Source organism: Galeopterus variegatus, unplaced genomic scaffold (assembly GCF_000696425.1).
Source record: "Galeopterus variegatus unplaced genomic scaffold, G_variegatus-3.0.2 Scaffold895, whole genome shotgun sequence".
NCBI lineage: Eukaryota > Metazoa > Chordata > Mammalia > Dermoptera > Cynocephalidae > Galeopterus > Galeopterus variegatus.
This window is the reverse complement of record NW_007727006.1, coordinates 10,933-38,658: the sequence shown is the minus strand read 5'-3', so window position 1 is coordinate 38,658 and position 27,726 is coordinate 10,933. Positions and strand designations below refer to the sequence as shown.

At 43.2% G+C, this 27,726-nt stretch overlaps 1 protein-coding gene across 1 annotated transcript in view; it reads left to right on the top strand.

Annotated features, from left to right (window-relative positions):
• LOC103590925 (neuron navigator 1) overlaps positions 1-27,726 on the top strand; it is a gene marked incomplete at its 3' end in the record, with an annotated part of 153,468 nt that overhangs the window by 120,661 nt on the left and 5,081 nt on the right. Inside the window, exons 4-13 of the mRNA XM_008573269.1 lie at positions 17,955-18,093; positions 18,565-18,862; positions 19,758-20,451; positions 20,965-21,408; positions 22,176-22,217; positions 22,957-23,105; positions 25,056-25,226; positions 26,325-26,377; positions 27,151-27,174; positions 27,286-27,363. Of these exons, the coding sequence (XP_008571491.1) occupies positions 17,955-18,093; positions 18,565-18,862; positions 19,758-20,451; positions 20,965-21,408; positions 22,176-22,217; positions 22,957-23,105; positions 25,056-25,226; positions 26,325-26,377; positions 27,151-27,174; positions 27,286-27,363 (2,092 nt within the window). The remainder of the gene's footprint in view (positions 1-17,954; positions 18,094-18,564; positions 18,863-19,757; positions 20,452-20,964; positions 21,409-22,175; positions 22,218-22,956; positions 23,106-25,055; positions 25,227-26,324; positions 26,378-27,150; positions 27,175-27,285; positions 27,364-27,726) is intronic.

Below are 27,726 nucleotides of genomic sequence, written 5' to 3'. Positions count from 1 at the left end.
CTGTGACCACTTCTAACTTCAGTTATCTCTCATACAGTGGGAGTATTTGTAGCATATGCAGTGATTGAAAACAGGGTCTTGGAACTAGCCAGTTAGCTCAGTTGGTTAGCATGCAGCCTTATAACACCAAGGTCACTGCATATATATATATATATATGTAAAAATGCCCAGCAAAGTGCTTGGTATACATATTTAAATGCTGGACATATGGTAACTATTGTTTTAATAATGATATCTGGTGATGTTCACAAAGAAAAATAAGATTAGCATATTTGCATTGATTAGCATAAATCTGGCAGTTCCTCTAGAAATATGATGTAAAATGCATGCCATTTTGACATAAGCAAGTGCCATGGATCATTATAAAAGGCAGCATATTAAAGATGCCTTTTAACACAGTGAGTATTCAGAAACTGGGTTCTCACATTGTGTTTAGTGAGTAGAGAAATAAAGAAACTGCTTTGACTTGATGCAGACTTATAGACAAGATAACCAAATGGGTGAGCTAGATAACTGCATTGACTCCACAGACCGAATGGGAACCATTATCTAGGCTTTAACATGTCCGTTGTTGGATAGTAAGATGCAAAGATCTTGAGTGTTCTTTAGTGTTGTTTGGTTGTCTTCCGAGGTTCCTAAATTGTTTAAGGTTGTTTTCCGAAAAGCCATGAGTCTTTTTAGAAAAACTTCAGATTTTCCTCTGGTTAAGTGCAGGACATTGCTGCATGTTTGTCCATCAACACAGTTTATGTTGGTTATGCTTGACGGGGTGGATATAAGTAACAGCTAATGTTGAGTCAGATCTCATCCTGCCTGATGTTGAAATGAACAGCAACTTTCCACAAAGCAGTCTCAGACTTTTACATGGATTGCTTCAATGGAAATCCTGACAGTTGAATCCACACAAATTAAAAAATGTTCAATAGTGAAGTGTGTCCTTAAATTCTCCTACCGTCTCATGACTGTTTCCTTTGAAATAATAATACCACGGTGCCAGGTGAGGAATTAAATAAGCTCTCCCAATAGCAAACTGATAAGCCTCCCTTGCAACACACTGAAGCTCCTTGGAGTCCTCAGGTTATACTTCTTTGTGGATAGGTAAAAAGAGAAAATAGTTACCATCTGGTACTCCTACCCTTATGGCTGTTACAGTCATATATGATTGATATTTTTAGTTTGAAATTTAAATGAGGATGGTTCATGAAAAGGAGCTGCAGAAGTTATGGGAATGAAGAAGTCGTGCCAAAGTCACCAAGATCAAAACTTCAAAGTAATCCTGGTAGGATTTATGGAGGCTATATCAAAAGTTTATATAACTTGGAAAACAGCCTCATCTTTTACTGTACTTATGACTCTCCAATGGGACTGATGTATTTATTTTTCTGTATATTCAGTGAAGGGACAACAACTATTTTTTGTGGGACCTTGTGTTTTGTGTTAGAGTAACATTCTTCATCCAAGGTTCACTGAATTTCTCCTGAGGGATCTCAAGAGGGTGTGAATTTGTGAGAGAAGTGGTTGCATTCTGTAATGGGTTGATTTCTCAGTATTATTTTTGAATTGGAAAACAAATCAAGCACCTTAACTTGCAACAAATACTTCAAAAGCCAAGTGGTGATGGTGAATCCATGGATTTGGATGATATTCCCTTTATGTGAATTACAAAGTGTCATACTAAAACATACCTTGGCTTTATCCTGAGTAGATCTACATGCTCAAGCCTCTGGACCAAAGAGACATTTCGGTCCAATATTTTTCTCTTTAGGTTTTAGTATTTGGAATTTGTATTTGTTTCTGTTTTGCTGGCTTTCCTTTCTGATGTTCCTTATTTTTTCTTTGGTAGATTAGATGTAGACAGCATTAGGGTAATTACGGGCAGAAAAGCTTGGGTCCTGTATTTTGAGTCAGGATGTAAAGATGTTTGACTGAACAAGGAGGCTCAGTGAATAGAAAAAAGGTGATCTCCTCAGCTTATGTGTAAACACTTAAGAAGAGGTAGGAAAGTGGACTTCTTATTTAATAGAGTCAAATAGAAAAAAGGTGATAATAGAAGGCCAGGGACTCAGAAGTGAGAAGATCGAATGTGATACAAAGAAGTGAAAAAAAAAGGCAAGTGATGTGTTCAAAGGGAATGCCTGGCAATTCATTTGGTTTGTGGTGGGAAGCCTCATTCCATGAAGAGAGTCGCTCACACGCTGGAGGTGTTTATTGCCAGATCAGCATTTCACACCAGCAGTCTGGCCTGAGTCTTTTGGGGCTGCCAGAAACTGCTCAGAAGTACATAGATTCTTTAGCCTAACAGTGTGAATTTAGGGCCTGATTTCTATCCCTTTTACCTCTTTTGGTGCTCATTTGGAGCTAACAGTGATTTGAGATCTGAAGATGAATGGCAACTTGTTAACATCAAGGACTTTTGTAGCCATACACATAGCAGGAACATCTACAGGACATATGTACTCTGTATACTTCTTCCAACCTATCTATATAGCAGGATTTGCATTTCTGACCAAAAAAGGCTTTTGCTCTGTCAACCCTACATAAATCATTCTAAAAGCTACAAATATGTTTGAATCCCATCCTACTTTAAGTCATTGCTTGCTTCCAGAATGGAAGATTGGCACTGAGATGCAAGCAATACTAATGCTTATTTTTTTCTTTTCTTTTCCTCCCCGCCCCCTCCCCTTCCTTTTTTTTTCCTAAGTCAAAACTAAGCCAGTAGTACTGCTGGTGGAAAAACCTTTTTCCACTTGTAAACTGAGCAGATTAGTCAGAAAGGCACTAAAAGAGGACTGAAACTGGAAATATAAGAGGTCATTCTTAGTACAGAGTTGCTTTTGCAGCCAGGACTTGTCAGTTGAGGAATTGTTGTTTCTTTCTGTTTTTAGAGGGTCTTTTTTTGGTCTAGCTCCAGAGCTGGCAAACTTTGGCATATAGGGCCAAATCTGGCCCACTGCCTGTTTTTATATGGCCCACAAGCTAAGAATGGCTTTTACATTTTTAAATGATTGAAAAAAATCAAAAGAAGATATTTTGCGACACATGAAAATTATATGAAATTCCAATTTCAGTGTCCATAAAGTTATTTTGGAATGTAGCTATGTGCATTTGTTTACATATTACCTGTGGCTTTTTTTGTGCTATCATGGCAGAGTTGAGTAGTTGTGACAGAGAACTTATGGCCTGCAAAGCCTAAAATATTTACTGTGTAGTTCTTTACAGAAAAAATTTGCCAACCCTTAACCTGAACCTTTCCTACTTTTCAGAGAATATTATCAATTGTCTCTTGTTTCCTTACTGGTTTAGAGAAGACATAGAGATGCAAATACTGTTATATCATTTCCTTTCAATTAGCCAGAGATTGGGGAATTGTGCAGTAGATTCCTAAGGAAGTATCACAGAAGGAATATGGGTGAGACAGTAGGGAGGAAGCAGGAAGTATCTCATAAAATTTTAAATCAAATATCATTTTCACTCCTTTCCAAAAATCTGTAAAATGGGACATCTGTGTTGCTTTTAGAAAGAGAAGGGAATATTGATTCCAAGCAGAACTCTACTGACTGTTCTTAGAGCCTCCTTCAGGTTCTCTCTGATAAAAATATGGAAACTTAAAATAAGATCACTTTTACCCATTGACACCTTAATTTTGTGACTTTTTAAGCTTTCCTGAAGATGTTTTCTTGACCAAGTTAGGAATCAAAATCATTTTCCCTGATCAACTTCCTAAACATTAGTAGTTATTGAATTACCTGTTTACACTTGGGGAAATTGAGGCTAAGACAAGTACACTAATGCAACTCTAATAATGAAGGGTAGGTGGAGATGCAAGTAACTCAGTATTCCAGTCTGCTCCAAGGAGCTGCCTTTTATCCTTTGAAGGAGAAATCGATGGCATCCCTGAGAATTATTCCCTTTGCCTAAGAGAGATTTCCAGGTGTCTTTTATACTTTGAAGGATTTCAACTTCCTGACTTGGAAACATCTGAAAAAGAGGAAGTTGCCCTGTTTTTTCATTCCTACCCCTGTGAAAGAAGTAGAGGAGGGGAAAGGCTTGGGGCAGGCAAAAAGGGAAATCTCTGAAACTAGAGAAAACTCAAACAAATTGTGGCCAGCCGAGTCAGCACTCTTCACCCACAGTTGGTCCTAATTAAGGAGACTCCCATGAAACAGCTCAACTTTCTGCTTTATTCTTTGCTCTGGCCCTGCCAGCTGACATGGCAGAGCTTTAATCCATACCTCGGAAATGGTCTCTCATATCTTTCCCCCTGTATTCTCACTTCTCTGTCTCTCCCCCGCTACCCTGAAATTACCCTTTCTCACATTAATGCCCCAATAAAATATATCGATACCTTCAATCCAGTTACATCCATTTTGTTCCACGAAGTGCTAGCCATGCTGTTTGCAGGGCTGAATAATTGTGTTTCATGTCATTGCAGGAGCACACATAGAATCTGATTTCATCATAGAAAGATGGAATATCTCAGGGATTATTTTGCTTCCAAGTCAAAGCAGCAATGTTAATTCCTTCCACTTTGCTTTACTCCTTGATTTTCTCAGTCCGTTTACTATGCCTAGCTGATGGATTTGAGCATTTTATTTCAGCTGGAGTGACCTATAGTATCGTGATCAAAAGCCTGATGTTAGTAAATCTCCAAATTGAAATTATGGAGGTGGTCAGTGTCCGATGTAGCCCAATGGGGTTATTGATGTGTAAATAAATAAATAAATTTTCATCTAGTGATGGTTGTGGTAGTTTACTCAAGCTGGCTTAACAAAATACCACAGGCCATGTGGCTACACAGCAGAAATGTATCTTCTCATAGTTCTGGAGGCTAGAAAGCCAAGATCAAGGTGTCATCTGAGTTGCTTTCTGATGAGGCCTCTCTTGGCTTGTACACAGCCACCTTCTCACTGTGTCTTCCCATGGCTTATCCTCTGTGCAGACACAGACAGAGCTCTTTGGTGTCTCTTCCTCTTCTTATAAGGACACCAATCCTATCAGAGTAGAGCCCCACCCTTATGGCCTCATTTAATCACCTCCCAAAAGGCTCTGTCTTCAAATACACCCATTGGGAATGAGGGTTCCAACGTATGAATTTTGAGATGACATAATTTAGTCTATAACAATTGTCTAAGTTTAAGAAACTCTCTTAACCTTAGGGCAAACAATTAATTGCCAGAATCAAGAAGGCAATGATTGAAGCAGGGTGTTATGAGACAAGGTAATAATTTTAAGGAAATTTTTCTAGGTCATAGACACGTTTGAGAATCTGAAAATATGATCAGATACCAGAAAATTGCACACATGCACAGAGTTTTATATATAACTGCAAGGGTATCCAGTTCTTCAGATCAGTTAAGTACCCCACGCTAGTAGACCAACTCTAAGAACATTCTTTGCCACTTGTGAGATGGCATCTGTACAGAACAGACACAGAAACTTATGGCTTTATTTTAACTGAGTGGAGTTCTACCTAGTACAGGCCTATGGTTCTACCACCACCACTAAAAACACGTAGACCTTTTAGGAAAGGAGAGTGAGCTTGAGTGGGCATGCTGGGGGTGGTTAGAACTTCAGCAAGGAAGAGTCGAGGTGAGCTAACGTTGGGACCAAGCAGACAGAAGTTTTCTCACTTTTCTATTACATCAAGAATCAGAAATAACAGTAGAAGTCCTCTCTCTATGGGTACATTAGGGTGGCTTTTTATATTCTTGGTGGTATAGTGGCCCTGTTTATTTACACTAACCCCTTTCTAAATGCCATAGAAAACTTTGGCAGTCACTGTAGAAATTATAGCTGAGTGACTTAAAAGAAAAAGGCAACAATAGAAATCTATGCTTTCATAATTGAACAGAATGATCAAGGTACTATTGGGGCCCAGAAAGCGATACCCCAAAGTGAAGGCCTCAGAAGCAGCCTCAAAAGCAACATTTTCCTCTGACCTTCTCCTGCCCTCCTGTCTCTCAGCCTCATTATCCCCTTGAGGCAAGTCATAGAAACTAGAATCCCTCTTCCCCAAGGGGGGTCATAAAGAAATTCTCTGACCTACCTTGTCTGATTGTAGGTCATCAGAGCCCCATACCAGAAAGGGCCCTGCCCCAGACCCTGGAGGAATGAATGCTAAACAGAAAGGCCCAGAAGAATCTAAACTGTAGACAGGCCTTGCTGGGTTTCCCCACTCAGTCTGTTAGCATTAGATCACACATTTCTTGTCCAATCACACTTCTACATGGCTGTGCCTGCTTTGTAGCATCTAAGCATAAAAATGTACCATTTTCCCTATATCTTTGGGTCTTCATTCTGAAGGCTCCTGTGTCACAAAAAACTATGATCAAATAGAATTTGTTATGTCTTTTCTTCATAGTAATCTGTGTTGCTTGCGTAATTTTTCAGAGAAGCTTTAGGGGGTTGAAGGGGATGTATTCCCTTGGCCCCTATGGTATTGTAGGGCATTGGGGTATAATTTTCTTGGCTTTTCACTTCAGTTGGTTTTGATCTTCAGGAAATATTTTCAATATTTGTAGTATTAATCTTTATAATCTTCCCAGTTGGGTCTCAGTAAGAATTCATCACGTAGATGTTGCAACAGATACCCTAAAATGGTAGTCTCCAAAACTGCATTGACTGTTTTCTCTGATTTTTCAATATTGCCAGTAGTGCCATGTAACCAGTCTGTAGGATTTAAATCTGAATTTGGGTATCCCAAACCTATGATGCATTCATGAAATAGCCTGAGCATTTTAGAGTTGAACAAATTAATCAGGTAGTTCTGTGAGTCAAACTGAAGTTTAGGAAGTCTTTAACAAGTTACTGAAACTATTCATTTTCTTGAAGGACTGGAATAGTATGAGCTTACTGCTAATATATCAAGGGGGCCAAATAAATTTTCCTAATTGTACATATTCTCCAATTTCATGTAAGACTCTGGTTACCTTGTTCTTTAGAGTTCCTTCTTCGTGATCTTTACCCTTGACTAAGACTTGGCAAACTCTTGCTCAAAAAAATTTATGTTGGCTTCTTCTCTGCTCCACCCTCTCTTCCTCTAAATCTCTCACTCTGTGCAATTCATCCTTTCCTCCCATTGCCTGACTTTGTTGGCCAAATCAGGCTTGCTTGCTGTGGTCTCTGCCAAACCACAGACATGTAATGAAGCAGACACTGTACTCCCCCTTGCTCTTGGAGTTCTCTGAGGCCACGTGGGGGTGGGAAGCAGGAGAGGTTACTGACATTAAGAATGCTGGCAGTAAGAACCAACAGAATGTTGGTTTCTCTAGATGGTCTTGATTCATTTCCAGAACTGAGCATCACAAAACTGCCCAGTTTCACTCTGATTCTGGTTCTTTTTTTTTTTTTTAAACCATTTGTCCTCTTTAACCTATTGAATGCTCTCTGAGACTCACAGAAGTATCTGATTAATTTGTTCAACTTTCAATTGCTGAGGCTATTTCCTGAATACACCATGGGTTGGGGATCCTCAGATTCAGACTGTGGATAATGATTCAATATATGCACCTAACAATTCTACCACATATATTGCCATGCAAAGAAGTAGTATCAGCTGAGTGCAACTGCTTATCATAAGTTTTTCAGGTTATGGACCAAATGTAAGTACTTCACAGCTGACATTTCATTGACCGAAAGTTTCCTGTTTAGGACAGTGCTTTCCAAAAGAAATGTAATGCAAGCCACATACATAATTTTAAGTTTTCTAGTAGAAATATTTTAAAAAGTAAAATAGGTAAAATTAATTGTAATATGTCTTATTTAGCCCCATATGTCTAAAATGTTGTTTTAATATGGAAAAGAAATTTTTTTTTTTTTTTGCAACTGGCCAGTAAGGGGAGCTGAACCCTTGACCTTGGTGTTACCAGCACTGTGCTCTCCCAGGTGAGCTAACTGGCCAGCCCTGATATAAAAATTATTAATAAGATGTTTTATATTCTTTTTTTCCTACTAAGTCTTTGAAATCTTACTGCACATCTCAAATTGGGACTGGCCGTGTTTCAAATACTCAGTAGCCACACATGGCTAGTGGCTACCATATTAACACAGATCTAGATCACTACCTTGTTAAAGAAGGAAAACAAGGGAGTCCACTGCTGCAGGGACCAGAGCAGGAAAATTACTGACTAATTCTCTCATTATGGACTCACATCTCCATATCTCCATAACTGTTTGAGTGACCTTCAGGGAAACATGGGCTATCAACTGAGAGGCTCACCTCCAGGAATGAGCCAGAAGAAAGTATAAAAGACCAATGAAGAATGGGATATATTTGGAACTTGGGATTGAGGTGAATTCAAAACATATTCCTTTGTTCAGATGTACCAAACTAGTCTCAGACTGGGACAGGTTGTCATTTGCGAGATTTCATAAGATGGTCTCTTCCTATTAAGAGTTTAGAATCCACCACCATACTTTTGTAGCAAACAAGTGCTGAATAGACCAAACATGAAAATAAACATGTTTGGTGTTGAACCACATGAAAGTACCCATGTTTAAGCATTTTTTACCTACAAGATTGACAATTTCATATGGTTTAACCTATTACATTCATCATACACGGCAAGAGTATTCTTGAAGTAGTGAGCAAGGAAAGCTGTATCTTAAGTCCAACCTGGTATAGTTTCAGAAAGTTATGGAAACTTTCAAGACTAGAACAAGTATCAAGAATGTATTCTGGCCTATAGAAGTATACTCTTTGAAGTATACAGCTCAATCCATTTCTAGCCAATAAAGTTAATCTCCTCAAGAGGACAGATTAAATTTTAGTCTCTTTATGTATTTAATTTTAACTCAGGCTGATTCCACATCCAGCTTTATGTACTCTTTGTACTATCCCCTTAAAGTACCAACAGCAATTTGAGTTTCAAAGGCAGATGTCATGAGATACCCCTGGCTGCAGAACCATCCAATGAGAGCCTTATCTAAAACATGCACCTTATGAAAATGTTCCTTTTATTTTGGTCCATAGACATTCTGGCCCTTGGGGGACCTGGAGCCAGGCTCATCACATTCGCTAACATCTTACTCATCTTGACTCTCAAGACTGATCTCAGTCCCTGGTTCGAATTCACATTTTGTCATTGTCTATTTAACTGCCTAACCTAGACCACCATCTGTCAACCTTAGCAAGTGAGACAATATCAAGAATTGTGGCTAGTGGTGATCTTTTACCCCGCTACCCCATTTGATGTTTATATCTTTCATAGAATACAGTACATACCTTGTTCGGACAGTGGTGGAGACTGAAAAACCTTCCAACTCTGACTTTGGTAACTTTTCATGATTGGTTTGGGGATTCAGTCCCCTGAAGTAAGGTACAGGTTTCTGCTGTCTTGAAGCCTGTTTCCAGTTTAGATGATAAGGATAGTTCTTCTTTTTCCTAGGTGGGAGATAATAATATTAAGCTTCCAATTCCATAAACTCTACCTGGAAGTAAAAATAATTCCAAGAGAAAAAGACAATCCAGCTCTTATAACCAGCCTATTCTACTGCGGATATTTCTCCACTCCTAGAGGAGAAAGTATGGTTTCATGTACACAGCTCTGTTAAATAGTAAATGCTCAGAGAAACTTGATGACTGATTCACCAGACATATATATCCTGGACAGAAGGAGAACCAATTCAGTGTTCAAGTCTGACTTTTGAGGACCGTGCTGTGCTAGAGAAGCAGTGAGGATTTTTTCCTCTGTAGTCACAGGCTAGTCCACCCTTCTAGTTAGTTAGCCCACACCCTTGGCACTCTGGCTGCCTGCAGACTCACTTGGTCATTCAAGTTTCATGGAATAGCTGGGCCTAAAATGTGGGGAGCAGACGCTGAGAGAGAAATCTGGGAGGGGCGGCCAGTCCTAGCCAAGAGCTACGTTAGTGTTGGTGCTTTTCCCAGAGGGGAGGAGTGTTCCCTGCCCTGTGCACTGCCACGTGTCTGCACAGACACAGCAGAGCAGTGTTCAGCTGAGCTGGCCTCCTCACAGTCCCTCTTTCATCCTGCAGAGGAGATGGGGTACACTAGAGTATTCCTTAGACTATGGTATCAGTGCTAGGAGGTGAGAAAGAAAACAAGAGGAGGCGTCAGTTGCCATTCTTAACATCCCTCGATGAAGGGCTTAATTTATTCTAAGGACACTCAAGGGGCTAATTTATTGAAAGGAATGGTATAGTGTCACAATACACTGTCCCTCTCACCCTAACAAGAATAAGCTGGCTAAGCAACTAACATTATAACTTAAAAAATTAGATATCTGAGGGTGCAAAGTATTCTAATTGAACTAAATCCCAGAAAGGGATGAACCATTCCTAGGAGAGAAGGCTGCTTTCATCCTAGGGGTATGGCAGGAGCAGCAGCAAACCACCGTTGACAAGGATAAGTAAACTTAATACACTCTTCTGAAGGCTACAAGTGGTCTGGCTATACAGAACCCTAATCACAGAGCAAATAGGTACCCACCACTCCCCTTAATTCTTGCCCATGAGGCCTTCCCTGAGTACAGAGTGGCAGTGAGCTGGAGACTGAGGGCAGAGCTGAAAGCTGAGAAAGACACTCAGCCTGCACCCAGCCTGCACAGGGCCTTCATCCAAGTACCCATAGTGAAATCTGAGAACAGGCAGGAGGGTGGAGAAAGCCCCCCCCCAAAAAAAAACACAAGGCCACTTCACCGAGTGCATAGAAGTGACCCACCAAGAGCAAAGAGAGTTCCACAGCAACCCAGAAAGCTGGTGGCTGGGCTATATGGCATAGAGAGAGATCTCTGGAGTCTCACTATGTCCTGATCTCGCCCTTAAAAAATTTGGTAACTGACTTTATCCAGAGCTGCAACAACGCCAAGGCCTAGCTCTACTATGGGTTAGACTGACTCAGATCTCAGTCCTAACAGCCTGACAGAGGAAAAGGCATGTCCTTTTCTGGGTATACATATTGTCATTCTTTTACACACAACATCTGGCAAATAATGAAAAGTTTCAAGACTCAGGAAGAAGCAGAAAAATATGACTGAGAGAAAAAATAGTCAATAGAAGCAGACCTACAGATGACCCAGAATTAGCAATACTTTTCACATTTTAATTTAAAACTTTTTTAACTTTTAATACTTTTTAAATTTTAGAATTAAAAATACTTTTTATAAATATGTTTAAGGATCTAATAGAAAAGGTTAATTATGTTCTTGTATAGATGGGGAATTTCAGCAGAGAACTGAAAGTTCTAAAAAGAGAATGTTTATAAATTCGCCTCAAAGCAAGGATTATTTGGAAACAAATTACTAGTTTTTCTTGGAGAATATATAAATAGCAGCTTTAAAATCCTAACCCCTTCCCTAAGGTTATGCATTTCTTCTCTCATATAAACCAGGAATTCAAGTCCGCAAGTGAGATACTGTACAAGATACTGTATGAGTCATACAAAGATGCAGGAAACACAATCCTAACCCTCAGAGAAATAGAGTCTAGCAAAGAGATGTATGAACGTAACTATTTCAAGGCAGAACACTGTAATAAAGGAACAGATAAATGTACAGAAACATGAAAGAGAGTGAGATTTCTTCTGGCAAGGAGGATCGTGGAAAGCCTCATAGAAGACTTGGTATTTGATCTGGGCCTTGAGGAAAGGTAAAATGCCTATGTGAAATAGGTAAGGCTCATGTGCACTGATGACAAATCCCTGTGTAATGCCAGGACTCCAGAATCTTCAGCAGCACACTTGTGCATCATGATGAGAGGACTGGCTCCTCGTGCAAGCCTGTATTTCCAAAAGGAGACTAGGTGAGAGGGCTGATCACCTAGTAGGAATCCTAGGGGACACAGGAAGTAGGAGTGGAATGGGAGCGGAGAAAAGGGGTAAGTGTTATGTTTGTCAGTACGCTATCATGGCAGAATCATATTTCTGGATTTTGCTGAATCAAATCACTCCTTCCTCTATATTCCTTTATGTACAAGGGTACTTCAAAATGTTCATAGAAAAACAGAATGAAAAGATAATATGAACCTTTCCATGAACTTTTTGAAATACCCTTGTATATTATGGTATTTATTTCATTTATACATCTTTCTAAGCTCATTCTGGACAGTCACTGAAATTTGAAGCCCATAGCAACTGACACCAATGCCTTGTAAATTATTAGGAGCTCAATGAATGTTTGCCCATTTGAAATTGAATTTAATCCTAGGCAGAATTAATAGAATTTAAACGCAGGTAGTCTGGCTCCACAGTCTGTGGTTGTCATCACTGCACCTTGTTAATGATGGTTCGTGATAGCATTGAAGAACAGAACATAGAATTTTGATTTTATTTTATCAGCAAGATGAGCTAGTGAAGGTTTTGCTAAGTGCTACACTTTGGGGTAACTAGGCTTCTGATTACATTGACATGGGTTAGAGGGCAGGAGACTGTACAGAGACGGGGCAATAAGAAGGTTTCCACAATAGTTCAGGGGAGAGGACATGAGGCTCTGAGCCAGAGCAAAGGCAGGGGAAATATAAAGGAAGACACAGGTTCAAGAGGCAAGGTGTAACACAGTCAGTAAGAATTCTTGATGAGGAGGGTGAAGAAAGAGGAGTTGAAGACACACCTAAGCTTTTTGATAGAGCAACAGGAGAAAAAAAAAGTTGACACTTTTAGTGGAAACAGAAAGAGAAATGTAAGTTTTGGAGGGTGGGTTGGGGCATATGAGAAGAACGGTAAATGAGAAAATAAGTATCCTGTGGAGAAAATTCTTTAATTTACTCTAGAACCTGTTCCAACACTCTAGAGATATCCATTGACAAGGGTCTTCATTTTCATTGCTCTGTTTATATCTGACTTCATCTCTCATATGCTTATTCAGACTTATTTCCTCTTATGTCCTGAGGGTACACGACAATGGTAAAGTGTCACTGTCCTTACAAGAACTCTTCCAGAGTGAAAACTCTTACACTATTTCTCTTTCACGTCGGTTGCCTGTTAGTGGCGGTGGTTTGGATTTATCCGTAGATCAGATCATAAAGCAACATTGAGGTCTCTGAGTTCTTTGTTGTTTCCAGGTCCTAGTGACTTTAGGCCTAGCTGGCTTGTTGCTGTCCAGCTCCCTTTTCTGCATCTGAAATCTATGTGAGAAACAAATTCAAAGAGAAATAGGAGGGAGGTAGCAAAATCCAGGTTAGAGTAAGAAGAGAAATTCTTTCTGCTACACAGCAGAGGTGGCAGCCCCCCGTAACTCTAGCCCTGTGCTGCTCTTTACCTCATTCTTTTTGGAGCCGTATTTAAGCTTCCTTCCTTTCTCCCTGCTATCGTGAATGGCCAGGCAGTTGCTCTGTAGTACTCGGATATTAGCTGATAAATTTTGCAAACTCTTCTCAGGACTTTCTGTTCTTATACCTTAAGCAATCAGATGTTTCAGGATGGACAGGGTACATCCAGCCTGTTTTCTCCCACAGCTTTGAAGTCTTCAAAAAGATCATCTAGATGGTTTCTTCTCCTTCTGCCTGATTTGATGACGAAACTCCAAAGCTAATGTCTCTTCCCCTCACTCCACTCAAAGACTACCTTCCAGCATATCTTATCCAAAAGAGCAAGCTCTGTTAAGTGTCACTTAGAGATATTTTGCTGCTGATAAAATTAGTTTAATATGTTTCACAACTACCACAAGAGTAAAAATAAAGGTGTTTTTTTTTTTTCCTTAAGTCATAAAACCGCAAGGACAAAAGAACAGGAGTAGGAAGAGATGATAAGGATGAGACTTGGGCATGCTGGAAATCAGAATGGCAAGTGTGAAGTGATCTATTGTACTTAAAATCGAACCCTAATCCAGCAGTGGGGGAAGCTGGGCAGCACCTCTGCACCCTGGAACCCTCAAAGAGCTTGGTAATTGTTGACATCAGGTACCTTTAGTGGGGGAGGCAGTAAAACTAAAAACAGGAAGACTAGTTAGAAATTCATATAAGAAACATTTAGACTCTCAAATTCTCTCCTCCAACAGCTCCCTGAAAGGCAACTCCCTTTTCCCTTCATCAACAGAAGACTGGAGACTTATACTCTAGAAAGAGTAAACAGATGGTCTCTGGACTGTTGGACTCCTGGCATAAGTGAGGGCATAGATTGTTTTTTACCAAAAGCAAGGAGGATTAAGTGAAACTTTGCCTGTTGAATGTTGAAACTTCCAGGCTCCTTTTCCAACTCAGCTTGCAGTAAGCTGGACTTATACTCTCCAGGCTGGAGTTTAGAAGATTCATCTCTAGAAAATCTGACCAGTGCAAAAGAAAAAACTTAAATGAGTTAGTCCAATTGCATCTCTCCATACTGAAGCCATAGTTGACAAGTCCTACCCTATGTACACAGAGCTTCCAAATAACTTAGAGTGAGTGTCCCAGTCTTACATATGAGCAAACAGCCAGGCATCATCAGACATCTGAGGAGGTCTACAACATGAAGTCTCACCAGGACAAACAGAGCAAAGCAACTTGGAACCAGAAACCATGCAAAGAGATTGTAAACCTGCCCCTTCAAATGAATAAATGAATGAGTGAATGAATGAATGCTTCAGAGAGTTGAGAGGAGATTATATCCTTGAAAGAAAGAACAATATGCCACCAAAAAAAAAAACCTTGAAAATTAAAAATATGATAGCAGAAACGAAAAACTTAATAACGGGGATAGAAGATAAAATTGAGGCCACTGCCCAGAAAGTAGAATTTTTTAAAAAAAAAAGTGCTGGAAAATAAGGGTATTTGCCTAAAAATCTATCATCTGAATAACAGACATTCTAGAAGAGAGAACTAAAAAATGAAAAGGAGAAAATCATCAAAAAAATAACTTAAGAAAATTTTCTAGAACTGAAGGTCATGCATGAGCTTCTAGATTCAAAGGGTTCAGTAAAGGACCCAACTCAATAGATGAAAACAGGCTCACACCAAGGCACAGTATTAATTATATTTCAGAACACCGAGAAGATGCTAAAAGCTTCCAGAGAGGAAACAACAGGTTACATACTAAGGACAAGAAATCAGAATGACAGCAATAGAAGCTAGGCAATGGAACGCCTTTAAATCCTGAGAGGCAGGCTGGCTGGGTAGCTCAGTTGTTTAGAGCATGGCCTTTTAACACCAAGGTTAAGGGTTCTGTTCCCCGTACTGGTCAGCTGCTAATAAATAAATAAATAAATTCTGAAAAGAGATTACTTTCAGCTTAGAATTCTATGTCTAGCCAAATCTCACATGTAAAGATAGAATAAAGACATTTGATGATATGTCGTATCTTCCAAAGTTTAATTCCAAAGCATCCTTTTGCAGGAACCTACTGGAAAAGGTACTTCACTGAAACAAGGGAATAAACAACAAAGAGAAAGACTGAGGTTCTAACTTCAGAGTCAGGAAAAGAGAATCTTCAGGATGATGAGGCGTGTTTCCCTAATGTCAGCTATTCAGCAGATCGAGAGAACAAACAGCTAGAAGATGAAATACGCACAGGGATATTTTTGAAGCACAAGAAACTGTTTTGTTTTGTTTTGTTTTGTTTTAAAGATGACCAGTAAGGGGATCTTAACTCTTGACTTGGTGTTGTCAGCACCACGCTCACCCAGTGAGCTCATCGGCCATCCCTATATAGGAATCCGAACCTGTGGCCTTGGTGTTATCAGCACCGCACTCTCCCAAGTGAGCCATGGGCCAGCCTGCACAAGAAACTGTTAACAGTGGTTACCTTCAAAGTAAAAATGGGATGGCAGAAAAGGGGCATTTTCTCTTTCTTCTTTATATTTTTATGAAATATTTAATATTTATAGCATGTATTATTTTTCTAATTTTTTTTTTAAAGAAAGGAAATATGCTCCTTCCACTCCAGAGGAGATGCTTAACCCTTATAATGACAGCAGAATTCTTTTGTTCAGAACCTGCAAAGGAATTTTGCTAGGAAATCTTTAAATCCTCTAGCCAACCTTCTGGGGTAATTTTAGGCTTACACTTTTTTATTATAGTTAAAGAGCTTGGGAGGGAATGTCTTTTGGGCAAAGAGGACCTGAACTCTCTCCTAGAAGATTGCCCCCACCCCCCATTTCAGTGTTAGGCTTTCCATAAATGTAGAGCAAAGGAAGGTTTCCTTTGGATTTCTGGACTGCAGCAGTACTCTTTTTGTGACGGCCCTTCCATAAGAGCTTTCTCTGCTCCAAGATTTTGATTACCAATAATTAATCTCAGATGAAAGATTCAGTTGCTACAGACTTCCTCTGTCTTTGACCTAAGCGAACATACTGTGAATCGTTTGTTTGTTTGCTTGCCAGAGATCTTATCTTGATCCAGAAGAGCTGATAGGATCATAAAACCAGCGTTGATCTTTCCTCAGTGTTCTTTCTCTACAAAATGGGGGGTGTGATATCTTAGCCCAGGACAAATACGAGGTTTAATATATGTCATGAGGGAGGGGGGAGGTTGATGGTCATTTAATAATGGCTATATTTCATAAAATTTAAATATCTCTGTAGCATGTTTTAATCCCCATGCTTTCTTCACTCTTTCTTGATGTATTTGGATAAATCACTACAGAGCAACCAAGCCAAATGTCCAAACCACCCACTTTCCTATTCCCAGCACATGAATCAGAGCAAGGCCAGCTGAAATCTGGGCCAAGCACTTAGATGACTTGTATGTCTGATTTTTGTTCCGTGATATGAAACTCAAAATAAATCAAAAAGGGAAAATTTTTCAGATACCAGCTAATTCACAAAAACGTCTCCAGCCTTGTGCACACGCAAAGCTAATAAACAAACGTACTGAGTGCAGATACGAGGACTTTAAAGATTAATTCCTACAAGCACAAAAAGATACTCATGTATAGCAGTCTTACTGAACATTTATGTTCAGTTTTAGTCTCTAAAACTTGAGTGAAGTCTGAAGAATTCGTGAAAGACTTGGAAAATGGGACCTTTGAAGAAAGGTTAAAGGAGATAGAATTTGAGCTTAGAAAATGAGGAACGTGATAGAAAAGAAACGCGTGGATAGCAAACAAGGGTAGATCCAGAGGAAATTGGCATAAATGATAGAGGAGGCATTCTAGTTTAGATGTTAAGAATAAACTTTCTGACTGTGAAATTTGTTGAACTCAAAAATGAACAGCCCAAGGAATGTTGTCTGGCATAAATGATAGAGGAGGCATTCTAGTTTAGATGTTAGGAATAAACTTTCTGACTGTGAAATTTGTTGAACTCAAAAATGAACAGCCCAAGGAATGTTGTAGAGCCCAAGCTACAAAGATACAGAGGCTGAAGGAAGTTCACTTAGTGCATGGATTAGCGTTCTCAGATACAGATGTTTATAGATACAGATGTCTCTGCCCGATACCACAAATCTGATATTCCAAGCAATCGGCAGAGAAATGACACCTCTCGGCACAAATGTGGCACCTCTGCTTGTCCACAGCACCTTTAGTTTTTTTCATTTAGCAGAAGAGCAGTCCATGCTGTTTAGAAGCAGGACTTGATTCCAGAATAAGGGTGAACAGTATAAACAGAAGAGCAACGAGAAATGATAAGTCTAAGGGGTTCTAGAAAAGAGAAATCTTTTTCTGGCCCTTGTTGCCAGGTATGGAAGATTTTAGAAAAGAGGAAAAAATACCTGGAGAACATATCTAAAAATGAAGAAAGATGTGGTAATTATAAGAATAGAGGCTGTTTTTAGGCAGAGGAAATTGATTTTCATGAGATTGATCTGGAAATTACCTTCTCTTTATAGTACACCTTTCTGTTGAGGAGATACAACATCTCCTCTTGCTAGATAAAGACAGAGTCTCTTCCTTTTATAAAAGAATATCACCAAATTACAAGGAAGTTGAAGTCACACTTTGAATTCCTGGCAAACCCAGGACCAACCCCCACGCTTTCTCCTTTGGCCAGTGTATATACTGGTGTGGAGCCATTCTTCCATCAATATAAAAAATCTATTTCTTGCCTTGGCTTCTGTTTTCATTGCTAACCTGTATCTCTCCCACTCTGTAGCTGGGATGAAAGCAGCTCCATCAGCAGTGGGCTCAGCGATGCCTCGGACAACCTCAGCTCGGAAGAGTTCAATGCCAGCTCCTCACTTAACTCCCTCCCAACTACTCCCACTGCTTCTCGCAGGAACTCTACAATAGTGGTGAGTGAGTTTGCAAACACCGAAGCCACCATCTCAAGATGAAACACCGGGCAAACTGGGCAGTGTCTGTGTACGTGCTTGTACATACACACCCACTCCACGGGACTGGTTTCCACTGGCCTTTGGCCAAGTTCTTTTAGAGCTGGCAACAACAACAACAAAATGCTAAGGCTAACAAGCAGTCATCCAAGACATTAGATGTTGCCATAGTGTCTACATTTAGTACCCACACCAAGCTGGAGTGATACGTTACCAACTCTTATGAGTTGTTCCAACTGTAGAAGAAAAAGAAACCCAGAGAAATATATGAGATCTCCTCTCCAGAGCCCTAGGGGTACAGGTAGAAACCCTGGGTTGACTTAATACTCCGGGATGAGCAGGGCCACCTACTAATCAAAGTAAATCCCCTCAGCTTTCCACTCCCCTATCCCCATATGAGTGTTTCACTCTGCCTTTTTCTCTTCTCATTAGCTACGCACGGACTCAGAGAAGCGCTCACTGGCAGAAAGTGGGCTGAGCTGGTTTAGTGAATCAGAGGAAAAGACTCCCAAAAAACTGGAGTACGACAGTGGTAGCCTGAAGATGGAACCTGGGACTTCTAAGTGGCGGAGAGAGCGGCCTGAGAGCTGTGATGATTCATCCAAGGGTGGAGAACTGAAAAAGCCCATCAGCCTGGGACACCCTGGTTCCCTGAAGAAGGGCAAGACCCCACCAGTGGCTGTCACTTCCCCCATCACTCATACAGCCCAGAGTGCCCTCAAAGTCGCAGGTGAGCCTGGAATAGAGGAAGGGACAAGGGCAAAGGCCATTTTGCCCTTGGTTTCTTTGGTTGCCCCTCTTCTTAAGAACCATTAACCCACAGGATGATAGCAAACTTGTGCATAGTGCTTTACACATTATCTTATCTGGTCTTTGGGACAGTCCTGTGACTTAGGAAAGATGAGTATTACTATGTCCATTTTATAAATGTGGAAACAGAATCTCAAAGAGGTTAAGTGGCTGGGCCAGAATCACACAGCTAATGAGGGTTAGGGACGGAGTAAGTTATGTTCAGAGACCAGTTTGACCTCCCTTCAAACGCTCCCCATTGGCTTCTTTCTTTCCTCTCCCAAGACATTCAGTCAGTGGACTTACCTTCACAAGACGCTTGCTTGACATCCCAGGGAGCTCCCAAGAAAGCAATAAATGACATGGCTACAGCAAGAGAATTATAGTGCTCCCAGCGTTGGCCCCTGGGGTAACTGTTAGCTTTGATCGACACTTCCCTCCAGTCTCTAACTACCAGTAGATCCTGCCATACTCGATTCCGTTTGCTTCCCCTCCTTTTCCCCCTTCCTTGACCAGTTGTTAGATGCAGTTCCTTCCTGATCATCTTGGTGGTTGCCTCTGCCATTTTAGCTAAAATGGACCATTCTACTCTGGGAGCAGAAAACACAAGACACAAAGCAAACAAAACAAAGTCCTAGCCTCCCCACCCCTCGCACCCAGAGTCCCTCTGGGAAGAAACTTCATCAGCTTGTCTAGCACCTGCTTACCCATATTGACGCCTCTAAAATTGTACAATACATTGACAATGTATGCTTCTCCCATGGAGGGAAGGTAAAGGATTTTTAAGATACTGGTCAATTTCAACTACTCTTACCTCATTTCCTGCCCTCTTGCAGGCAAACCTGAAGGCAAAGCTACAGACAAGGGTAAGCTTGCGGTGAAGAATACTGGGTTACAGCGCTCCTCTTCTGATGCCGGCCGGGATCGCCTGAGCGATGCTAAGAAGCCCCCCTCGGGCATTGCTCGCCCCTCCACTTCAGGATCCTTTGGCTACAAGAAGCCTCCTCCTGCCACAGGCACAGCCACTGTCATGCAGACTGGTGGTTCAGCCACTCTCAGCAAGATCCAGAAGTCCTCGGGCATCCCTGTCAAGCCAGTAAATGGACGCAAGACTAGCTTAGATGTGTCCAACAGCACAGAGCCGGGATTCCTGGCTCCTGGAGCCCGTTCCAACATCCAGTACCGCAGCCTGCCCCGGCCAGCCAAGTCCAGTTCTATGAGCGTGACTGGTGGGCGGGGTGGCCCTCGCCCTGTTAGCAGCAGCATTGACCCCAGTCTTCTCAGCACCAAGCAGGGAGGCCTTACACCCTCCAGACTGAAGGAGCCTTCCAAGGTAGCCAGTGGGCGGACCACTCCAGCCCCTGTCAATCAGACAGATCGGGAAAAGGAGAAGGCCAAAGCGAAGGCAGTGGCCTTGGACTCAGACAACATCTCCTTGAAGAGCATTGGCTCCCCAGAAAGTACTCCCAAAAACCAAGCAAGCCACCCCCCAGCAACCAAGTTGGCAGAGCTGCCACCAGCCCCTCTCAGGTACCCACGTAGGCAGCTTCGTCCTTGCCTGCTTGCTCTGTCGTTCTTTGCACTCCTTAGACTAGGTGAGGCTTGCCTATCTGCTGTTGTCTCGAGGCCTTTGCATGGGTCTTTCCCCTCCCTCCCCTATATGCCAAGTTTCTTCTCCCTCTTTTATGCTGTTTTCAAAACTCACCTCATTTATACTCTTCCTTGATCAACACTTAACCTGTCTCCAGCACTTGCATGGGTGGTTTTTCAGTGTTTATTTATACAAATATACCCATTTTTGTATAAATTCACTTGTGTCTTCCATGTGCACGTGCCATCTCCCTCATTAAGATGGAAGGTGGCCCAAGTCAAATATCAGACTTCCTTCAATATATTTCACAGCAGCATTAGAACAAGCCTCTGTACTTAGCAAATAGCCAGAAATCAAGGAAACTGGACTAGGTTTTCTCTGAGGTCCCATCTGCCTCTTATGTCTGTAATTCTGTTATCCTAAATATTTTGTTTTATCTTCACTTTTCTCAGGGCCACAGCTAAGAGCTTTGTCAAGCCACCCTCACTAGCCAATCTAGACAAGGTCAACTCCAACAGTCTGGATCTACCATCGTCCAGCGACACCCACGCTTCAAAGGCCCCAGATCTGCATGCTACAAGCTCCGCAACTGGGGGACCTCTCCCTTCTTGTTTCACCCCCAGTCCAGCACCCATCCTCAATATTAACTCAGCCAGCTTCTCTCAGGGCCTGGAGCTAATGAGCGGCTTCAGTGTCCCCAAGGAGACCCGCATGTACCCCAAACTCTCAGGCCTGCACAGGAGCATGGAGTCCCTCCAGATGCCAATGAGCCTGCCCAGTGCCTTCCCCAGCAGTACTCCCATCCCCACCCCTCCTGCTGCCCCCACTGCCCCCGCAGAGGAAGAGACGGAAGAGCTGAGCTGGAGTGGCAGCCCCAGAACTGGGCAATTGGACAGGTAGGTAGATGGAGAAGAGCTGAGCCTGAGCCCATCCAAATGCCTTGAGCTGATTTTGCCATTAGCAATACTATCCTATGTTTGATTGCTACTTTACGACTTTCATAATCTTTTCACATATATTCAGTGATTTTATTTGCTTCACAACAACTTCATGAGATCGGTAGGATGTTTTTGTTTTTAATTATTATTCTCATCTCATAAATGGGGAGACCAGTGCACAAAGATGACTTATCCGAGATCTCATAATCAGTTTAACCTATCCATCAAAGTTTTTGCTTTCTAGTCCAAAATCGTTTTTATTGTATCACACCCTAGTTTTCACCTACTGTAGTATGATCTTTTTTTTAAAAAAAAAAAAGATGACCAGTGAGGGGATCTTAACCCTTGACTTGGTGTTGTCAGCACCACGCTCTCCCAAGTGAGCTAACCGGCCACCCCTATATAGGATCTGAACCCGTGGCCTTGGTGTTATCAGCACCACATTCGCCCAAGTGAGCCACGGGCCTGCCCCATAATATGATCTTTCAAATAGCTAACTATACCCTGATTCCTAATCAGAGAAAAGCATTTAACATTTCAGATAAATTTCCCAAGCTGTGAGCCAAGAAAGAGGCTGCAGCTGTCTTCTTATTTAGTTTATGGAGATAAAGGGGCTCATAGTTTGATGTCTCAAGTCCAGAGTCTGCATCTCTCAAACCTATCTATGGTCCCAAATTTTAGTTTCTAAGATGGACCAACATGCTTCTCCTTTTTTATTTCCACAGTAATCAGAGGGATCGGAACACACTTCCCAAGAAAGGACTCAGGTAACCTTTAAATGTGTTTTTTCTTCCCTATATCTGGGGTTCCTGGTCTGTATGAAAAATAACTTGACCTGTCTCAGGCCCCAGTCATGAATTTAGTAACCCTTTTAGCTGAATCATTCATACGTGGTCCTGTACAAATACCACTTATCACTCTGCCTAAGCTTAATATCATGTGAGTCAACTTTTACAGCAAGTGTTCTTTTTTGGTGACAGGGGAGAAACGAGTTTGCACATGGGAATCGTACACCTACCTGTACCAGCCTGTGTTATCCCAGTCCTGGCTAAACCTCTTCTCTGTAATTTTCCTCCCTCAAAGTATGAGGGAAGACAGCCTGCCTGTGGGGTCACTCACATGGGCAAGGGCAGGACGTACCTGGTCTTCCGCTGTTAGGACAGCATTGGCTTTTTCAGTTGGGTGCTATGATGGCATGGACTTGTTCACTCCCACAACTTGAAGCACACGCATGGAATCATAAAGCTCTGTCCTGAGCTTCCTCCGTCATTTCTGCCCATGCGTCTGTAACTTTCTTGGGAATACCCTCTTTGGGGTCTGGGAGAGGATCTTGCTCTAAGGAGGTCTTGCTCCCTCCATAGGCAGCTCTGACTGCTCCCTCTTTTTTCCTTGTCCTTCTTTCAGAATCCCCTGGCTCCAGCCCAGCTCCAACATCCTCCACACCAACAAAACCTCTGATATCACTTTGTAGTTGCCCAGACTGAGTTCTTTTGCTGCCTCCTACAGGTACCAGCTCCAGTCCCAGGAGGAGACCAAGGAGAGGCGACACTCCCATACCATCGGGGGGCTCCCTGAATCCGACGACCAGTCAGAGCTGCCTTCACCCCCTGCACTATCCATGTCCTTGAGTGCAAAGGGCCAGCTTACCAACATAGGTCAGTGTTTTCAGTCACTCACTGTGGCATGGGATGAAGCAGGGGTCACCTTGCAGGGTGAGGCAAGGCAGCTGGGCTTTGGATTTCATCTCATATTTGACTCATGCTATCTTGGTGGCTTCTTGGTTCCTCAGTTTAATCTACCCAAGTGAGATTGAAGGTAAAGTGCTCCGAGATCCTAAACTGAAAAGTTGCCCCTGAGCACAACTTGTAGTGTCCTTATGGCATTAGAGAGTCTGAATGATGGCACAGAAAAGCCATCAACCGAAGGCTGGAGTCAAACCAGTGTAGTGAACAAGCACATTGAGCCCTCAGAACGGAGCCACCACACCCAGTGCTGCCAGGGCCCGCTGGTGAAAGGGCAACACTAAACTCAGGCTGGTGGGGAGGAGGGACGGAAAGGTCGATTGATGGCAAAGCATAGGATCTGCCTTCAAACTCAGAAAAGTCCAGATTCCCCAGCTGCTCTGGCTAGACCAGGGCCATGTTAATGGCAAAGCCTATAGATCTGCCTTCAAACTCAGAAAAGTCCAGATTCCCCAGCTGCTCTGGCTAGACCAGGGCCATCCCAGCCCTGAAGGCAGAGCTGACTAACGCTTGTCCTGGCCACACCCTTCAGAAAGGAAAAGTTAGGAAAGAAGGAAGTGACTGTGATTCAGAGACAGGGAGGGGAAGAAGCTTCAGGTGGAGGTCCTGGCTCCAGTGCAGAAGCACCCCGCCCTGGTTCTGGGAGGCCGTGTGCTGGAACAGGAACCCCCGTAGGACAGTGCCTGTTGTTTGCTTGCTGTACGTCTCTAAATCCATCTCTTCTTTCAGCCAAGTGAAAAGAAATGAGTTAACAAAAGACAAGGACCTGTAACACACCTGTGCAATGACTGGGGAATTTGAGGAAAGACTAGGAATCAGGATCATTTTGCCGAGGGAAAAGGACAGTTCTTAAGGAAGGGTCATCTGGCATCTGAAGGGCTATTAAATGGAGGAAGGGCCAGCTTGTTTTCCATTTCCACTAAGGATCAAACAAGAAGAAATGCACTTAAGCAGCAATGTGAGGGACTGGGTATATCACCTTACAGTGATATGATCACCTTACGGATTCCAAAGGGCCAAGAGAGAGGTGTGAAATCTTCTTCTGCACAGGTCTTTATGGACAGATTGGACATCTGCCTGCCCATGTGGAGGCAAAAGAATAGACCCAAAGGAGCTCTGTGTGGGAGTGAACCCTGAAAGGCCGGGATCCCAGCAAGGGGCAAAGGGAGAAAGGTTCTGCAGGTCCATGGAATTCAGCTGAGCCTGGCTTCAGAGCAGCTTCCACAAGACTTTCCTGACACTTTCACCCACTGTCTGTCTGGCCTTCAAGCCAGGGGAATACTGGGCAGAGAGGGCCATGTTTCTTGATGCTTTAGGGCCAACCTAGTAACCTAGAGTGACACTGCTTTGTGGTGAGATTCTCACTCCCTTCCATAATGTGAGCCCATTGGATCCCACAGCCTCGCCCCCTTCTCTAGCTGGTTCTTTCTCATCACTCAGATCTCAGTCTTGGTGTGAATTCTCAGTCCTCCCAAGCTGCCAGTTTTGTTTTAGAAAACCACAGCATCCCAGTCTCATTGGCACATCCAAGTGATGTGAAGGTTTCAGAAAAGTTGCCAGGCCCCCAGCCTAACCTTCAAAAGCAGCAACTCTGAGCCAGGCAGTGTGGAGGGAAGCTCTTCATTCCAGACAGCAAGGCCCTTCTCCATTAGGGCTTGATCTCCCCAGGAGGGACCCTGCTCCTAATCACCAGCTGCTTGCACACTCCCACCGCCCCACCTGCCCCTTCCTCTCCTGCCCTCTCCCTGTTTGCCTCTTACGCTCCTGGTGCTCCATTCCCCAAGGGACCAGAGAGCTGATGACCCTGCCTCTTCTCCTGCCCTCCCCCTCCGTCTCCTGTCCCCCTTCCCTCTGTCCTTCCAGTGAGTCCCACTGCGGCCACCACGCCAAGAATCACCCGCTCCAACAGCATCCCCACCCACGAGGCGGCCTTCGAGCTGTACAGCGGCTCCCAAATGGGGAGCACCCTGTCCCTGGCCGAGAGACCCAAGGGAATGATTCGGTCCGGATCCTTCCGAGACCCCACGGATGATGGTGAGACTTCATGCCAGCGCGGTTCACGCTCATTCCAGCTCTGCTGGGTCCCCTCACCCACTGCCACCTCCACTACCACCACTACCACCACCACACACATATATATGATTCACAGAACATGGAGTTGGGCCATTTCAGTTCTTTGTTCACATACCTTTGAAGGGTCTGGGGGCCCAGAAACCTTGGGTGGCACCATCTAGCACTGGGTCTTTGGTATGGAGCAACTATCATTGGGGCCAGGGGAGGGAGATTGAGCATGGAAGGGTGAAATAGTACCCCTCAGGGTGCTCTGAAAACCATAGCTTCTTTCCTCCTCATTCTAGCTGTAGTCTTTCTTCCCCACAGTCTCTCAAAATATACGAATAGATAGAAGAATGTAATGGTAGTTCTTAAAGCCTTACAAAGAATTAGGCATCTCATCCCTCTTTCAAGAATGTTCCAGAGATTAGCTTCAGGGTGGGACCATCTGACTGTTGGTGATGATCTGGCTGTTAATGGTGATCAGAGCCTGGAAGACCAGGCTTTATGGTAGATTAGTCCTCCCGTTATTATTTTCAGGACGCTCATTCCAGGAGGCATTCCTTGCAGACATGCTTCAGTTCTCTCAGTAGGCTCTATTGAATCAGAACAAGTATTCCTCACTTAAATATTTTTTTCATCTGAATGATCCCCGAGATCCTGGGCAAGTCCCCAGGTGCTGAGAAGAGGAGGCATGGGCAGAATCGCAGTATTTGTTCTGAGCAGCTAGAGTACTTTCCTGACTGGGAAGATAAGATGACGACTATCCAGGAAAATCTCCTTTCCCTCTCTCTGTAACCCTGTGCCCCCTGGAAGAGGCTGAGTGAGGGACCGCCATACCCAGGGTGCCAGAGAATGTAGACTGAAGGAGGAGGCTACCTCTACGCAGGACCTTGTCTCCCAGCAGATACCTACCTGCTCTGGGCTGTTGCGATACCAGCTGGGTTCCCTATTCTGTTCTTTCTGTTTGCTCCAGATACCCTCCAGAATCAGAATCCAAACTCCTGCTTAGAGCTCTTCCCAGGAACCCCCTGTCCCTGGAACCCCCTGGTAACTCTTTGTGTTCTCCTTCTCTTTCAGTTCATGGTTCAGTGCTGTCCCTGGCCTCCAGTGCCTCCTCCACGTACTCCTCAGTAAGAGCATTAACTTCTCTTCTTCCCACATCCCCCTCGCCCCTGCCATCCCATGCTCCATGCTCCCTGGAACCTCCTTTGGTGGGGTAACTGAGTCGGGGAGGGAGGCCCTGCCCTCTCTTCATGACACCTTATGGATCTGGGGGGCGGGGGGCGCCCAGAGCTTGAAGCACTTAGTCGGGTGTCTTAGGCCCTCAATTGTCTTTTTGGCCTCACCACCAACTCCTGAGCAATTCTGGTGCTTTTCATTCTCCTCCTTTGAAAAATGGAGACTCCCCTTACTGTAGAGGCCTTTCTGTGCCATGGTAAGTGGGAAGCACTTATGGCCAGGTGAGATGGTTAGGTTTCTAGGACTCTAGAACCCTAACAGTGTGACAGAGTTGGCCAAGCGTGGATTGTGGGGCACCAGGCGTAGCTTTTAGCTGTTAGGTATTCCTTGATTCTTAAGTTTGTTTTGCCCCTAATTCTTTGCTCCAAGTTGCTGGCAGTAAGAGTTAGTTTTCAGACCAACCAAAGTTTCATTTCCTAGCCTTTTGGGCAGTGACAATGTTGGCTAGAGATGAGCTCCAGAGAAGTCTTTTCCTTAAACCCTAATATAGGTCTGAGCTGAGTCCTGTGAGGAGTCAGGGCTGGGAAACAAGAGTTTCAGCCTCTCCGCACCTCTGAATCCTGCTTCTCCAAGTTCTCTACCCTGCCACTGGGGCCTGGCTTCTCCACCCCCATAGTAACTACTGCCTTTCTCTCTCTTTCTCTCTCTGTGCTCCCTTCTTCAGGCTGAGGAGAGGATGCAATCTGAGGTAGGGTGCAAAGCCTTTGTCTCTGCCTGTTAACACCACTGCAGCTCATTTTCTTTCCACATTTTATACTTCTTCTGCCACCAGTAGTTTGTGTTTCTCTTCCTTTCACAGCAAATCCGGAAGCTTCGTAGGGAACTGGAATCATCCCAGGAAAAAGTGGCCACCCTGACATCTCAGCTTTCTGCCAATGTGAGTGCCCTGAAGTAGAGGAAAGACCCAGGCAGTTATTTGCACCATATTAGATAGGTTCAACCAAGGGAGGGAAACTATCTGATAAAATATCCCTGGGACTTAGACTCCAAGGGAGCAGATCTTCACAGCTCTGCAGGAGAGGATTTGGGGATCTTCCTTTCCCTTCCCTGAGCCTCTGCTTTTATAAAAAACCATTGGGGGGCCGGCCCGGTGGCGCACTGGATAAGTGCGCCGCTTGGGAAGCGCGGCAGCGCTCCCACCCGAGGGTTCGGATCCCACATACAGACCGGTTCCCGCTCACTGGCTGAGCGAGGCACGGGAGCAACACCGAGGGTTGCAATCCCGTTGCCGGTCCCCGGT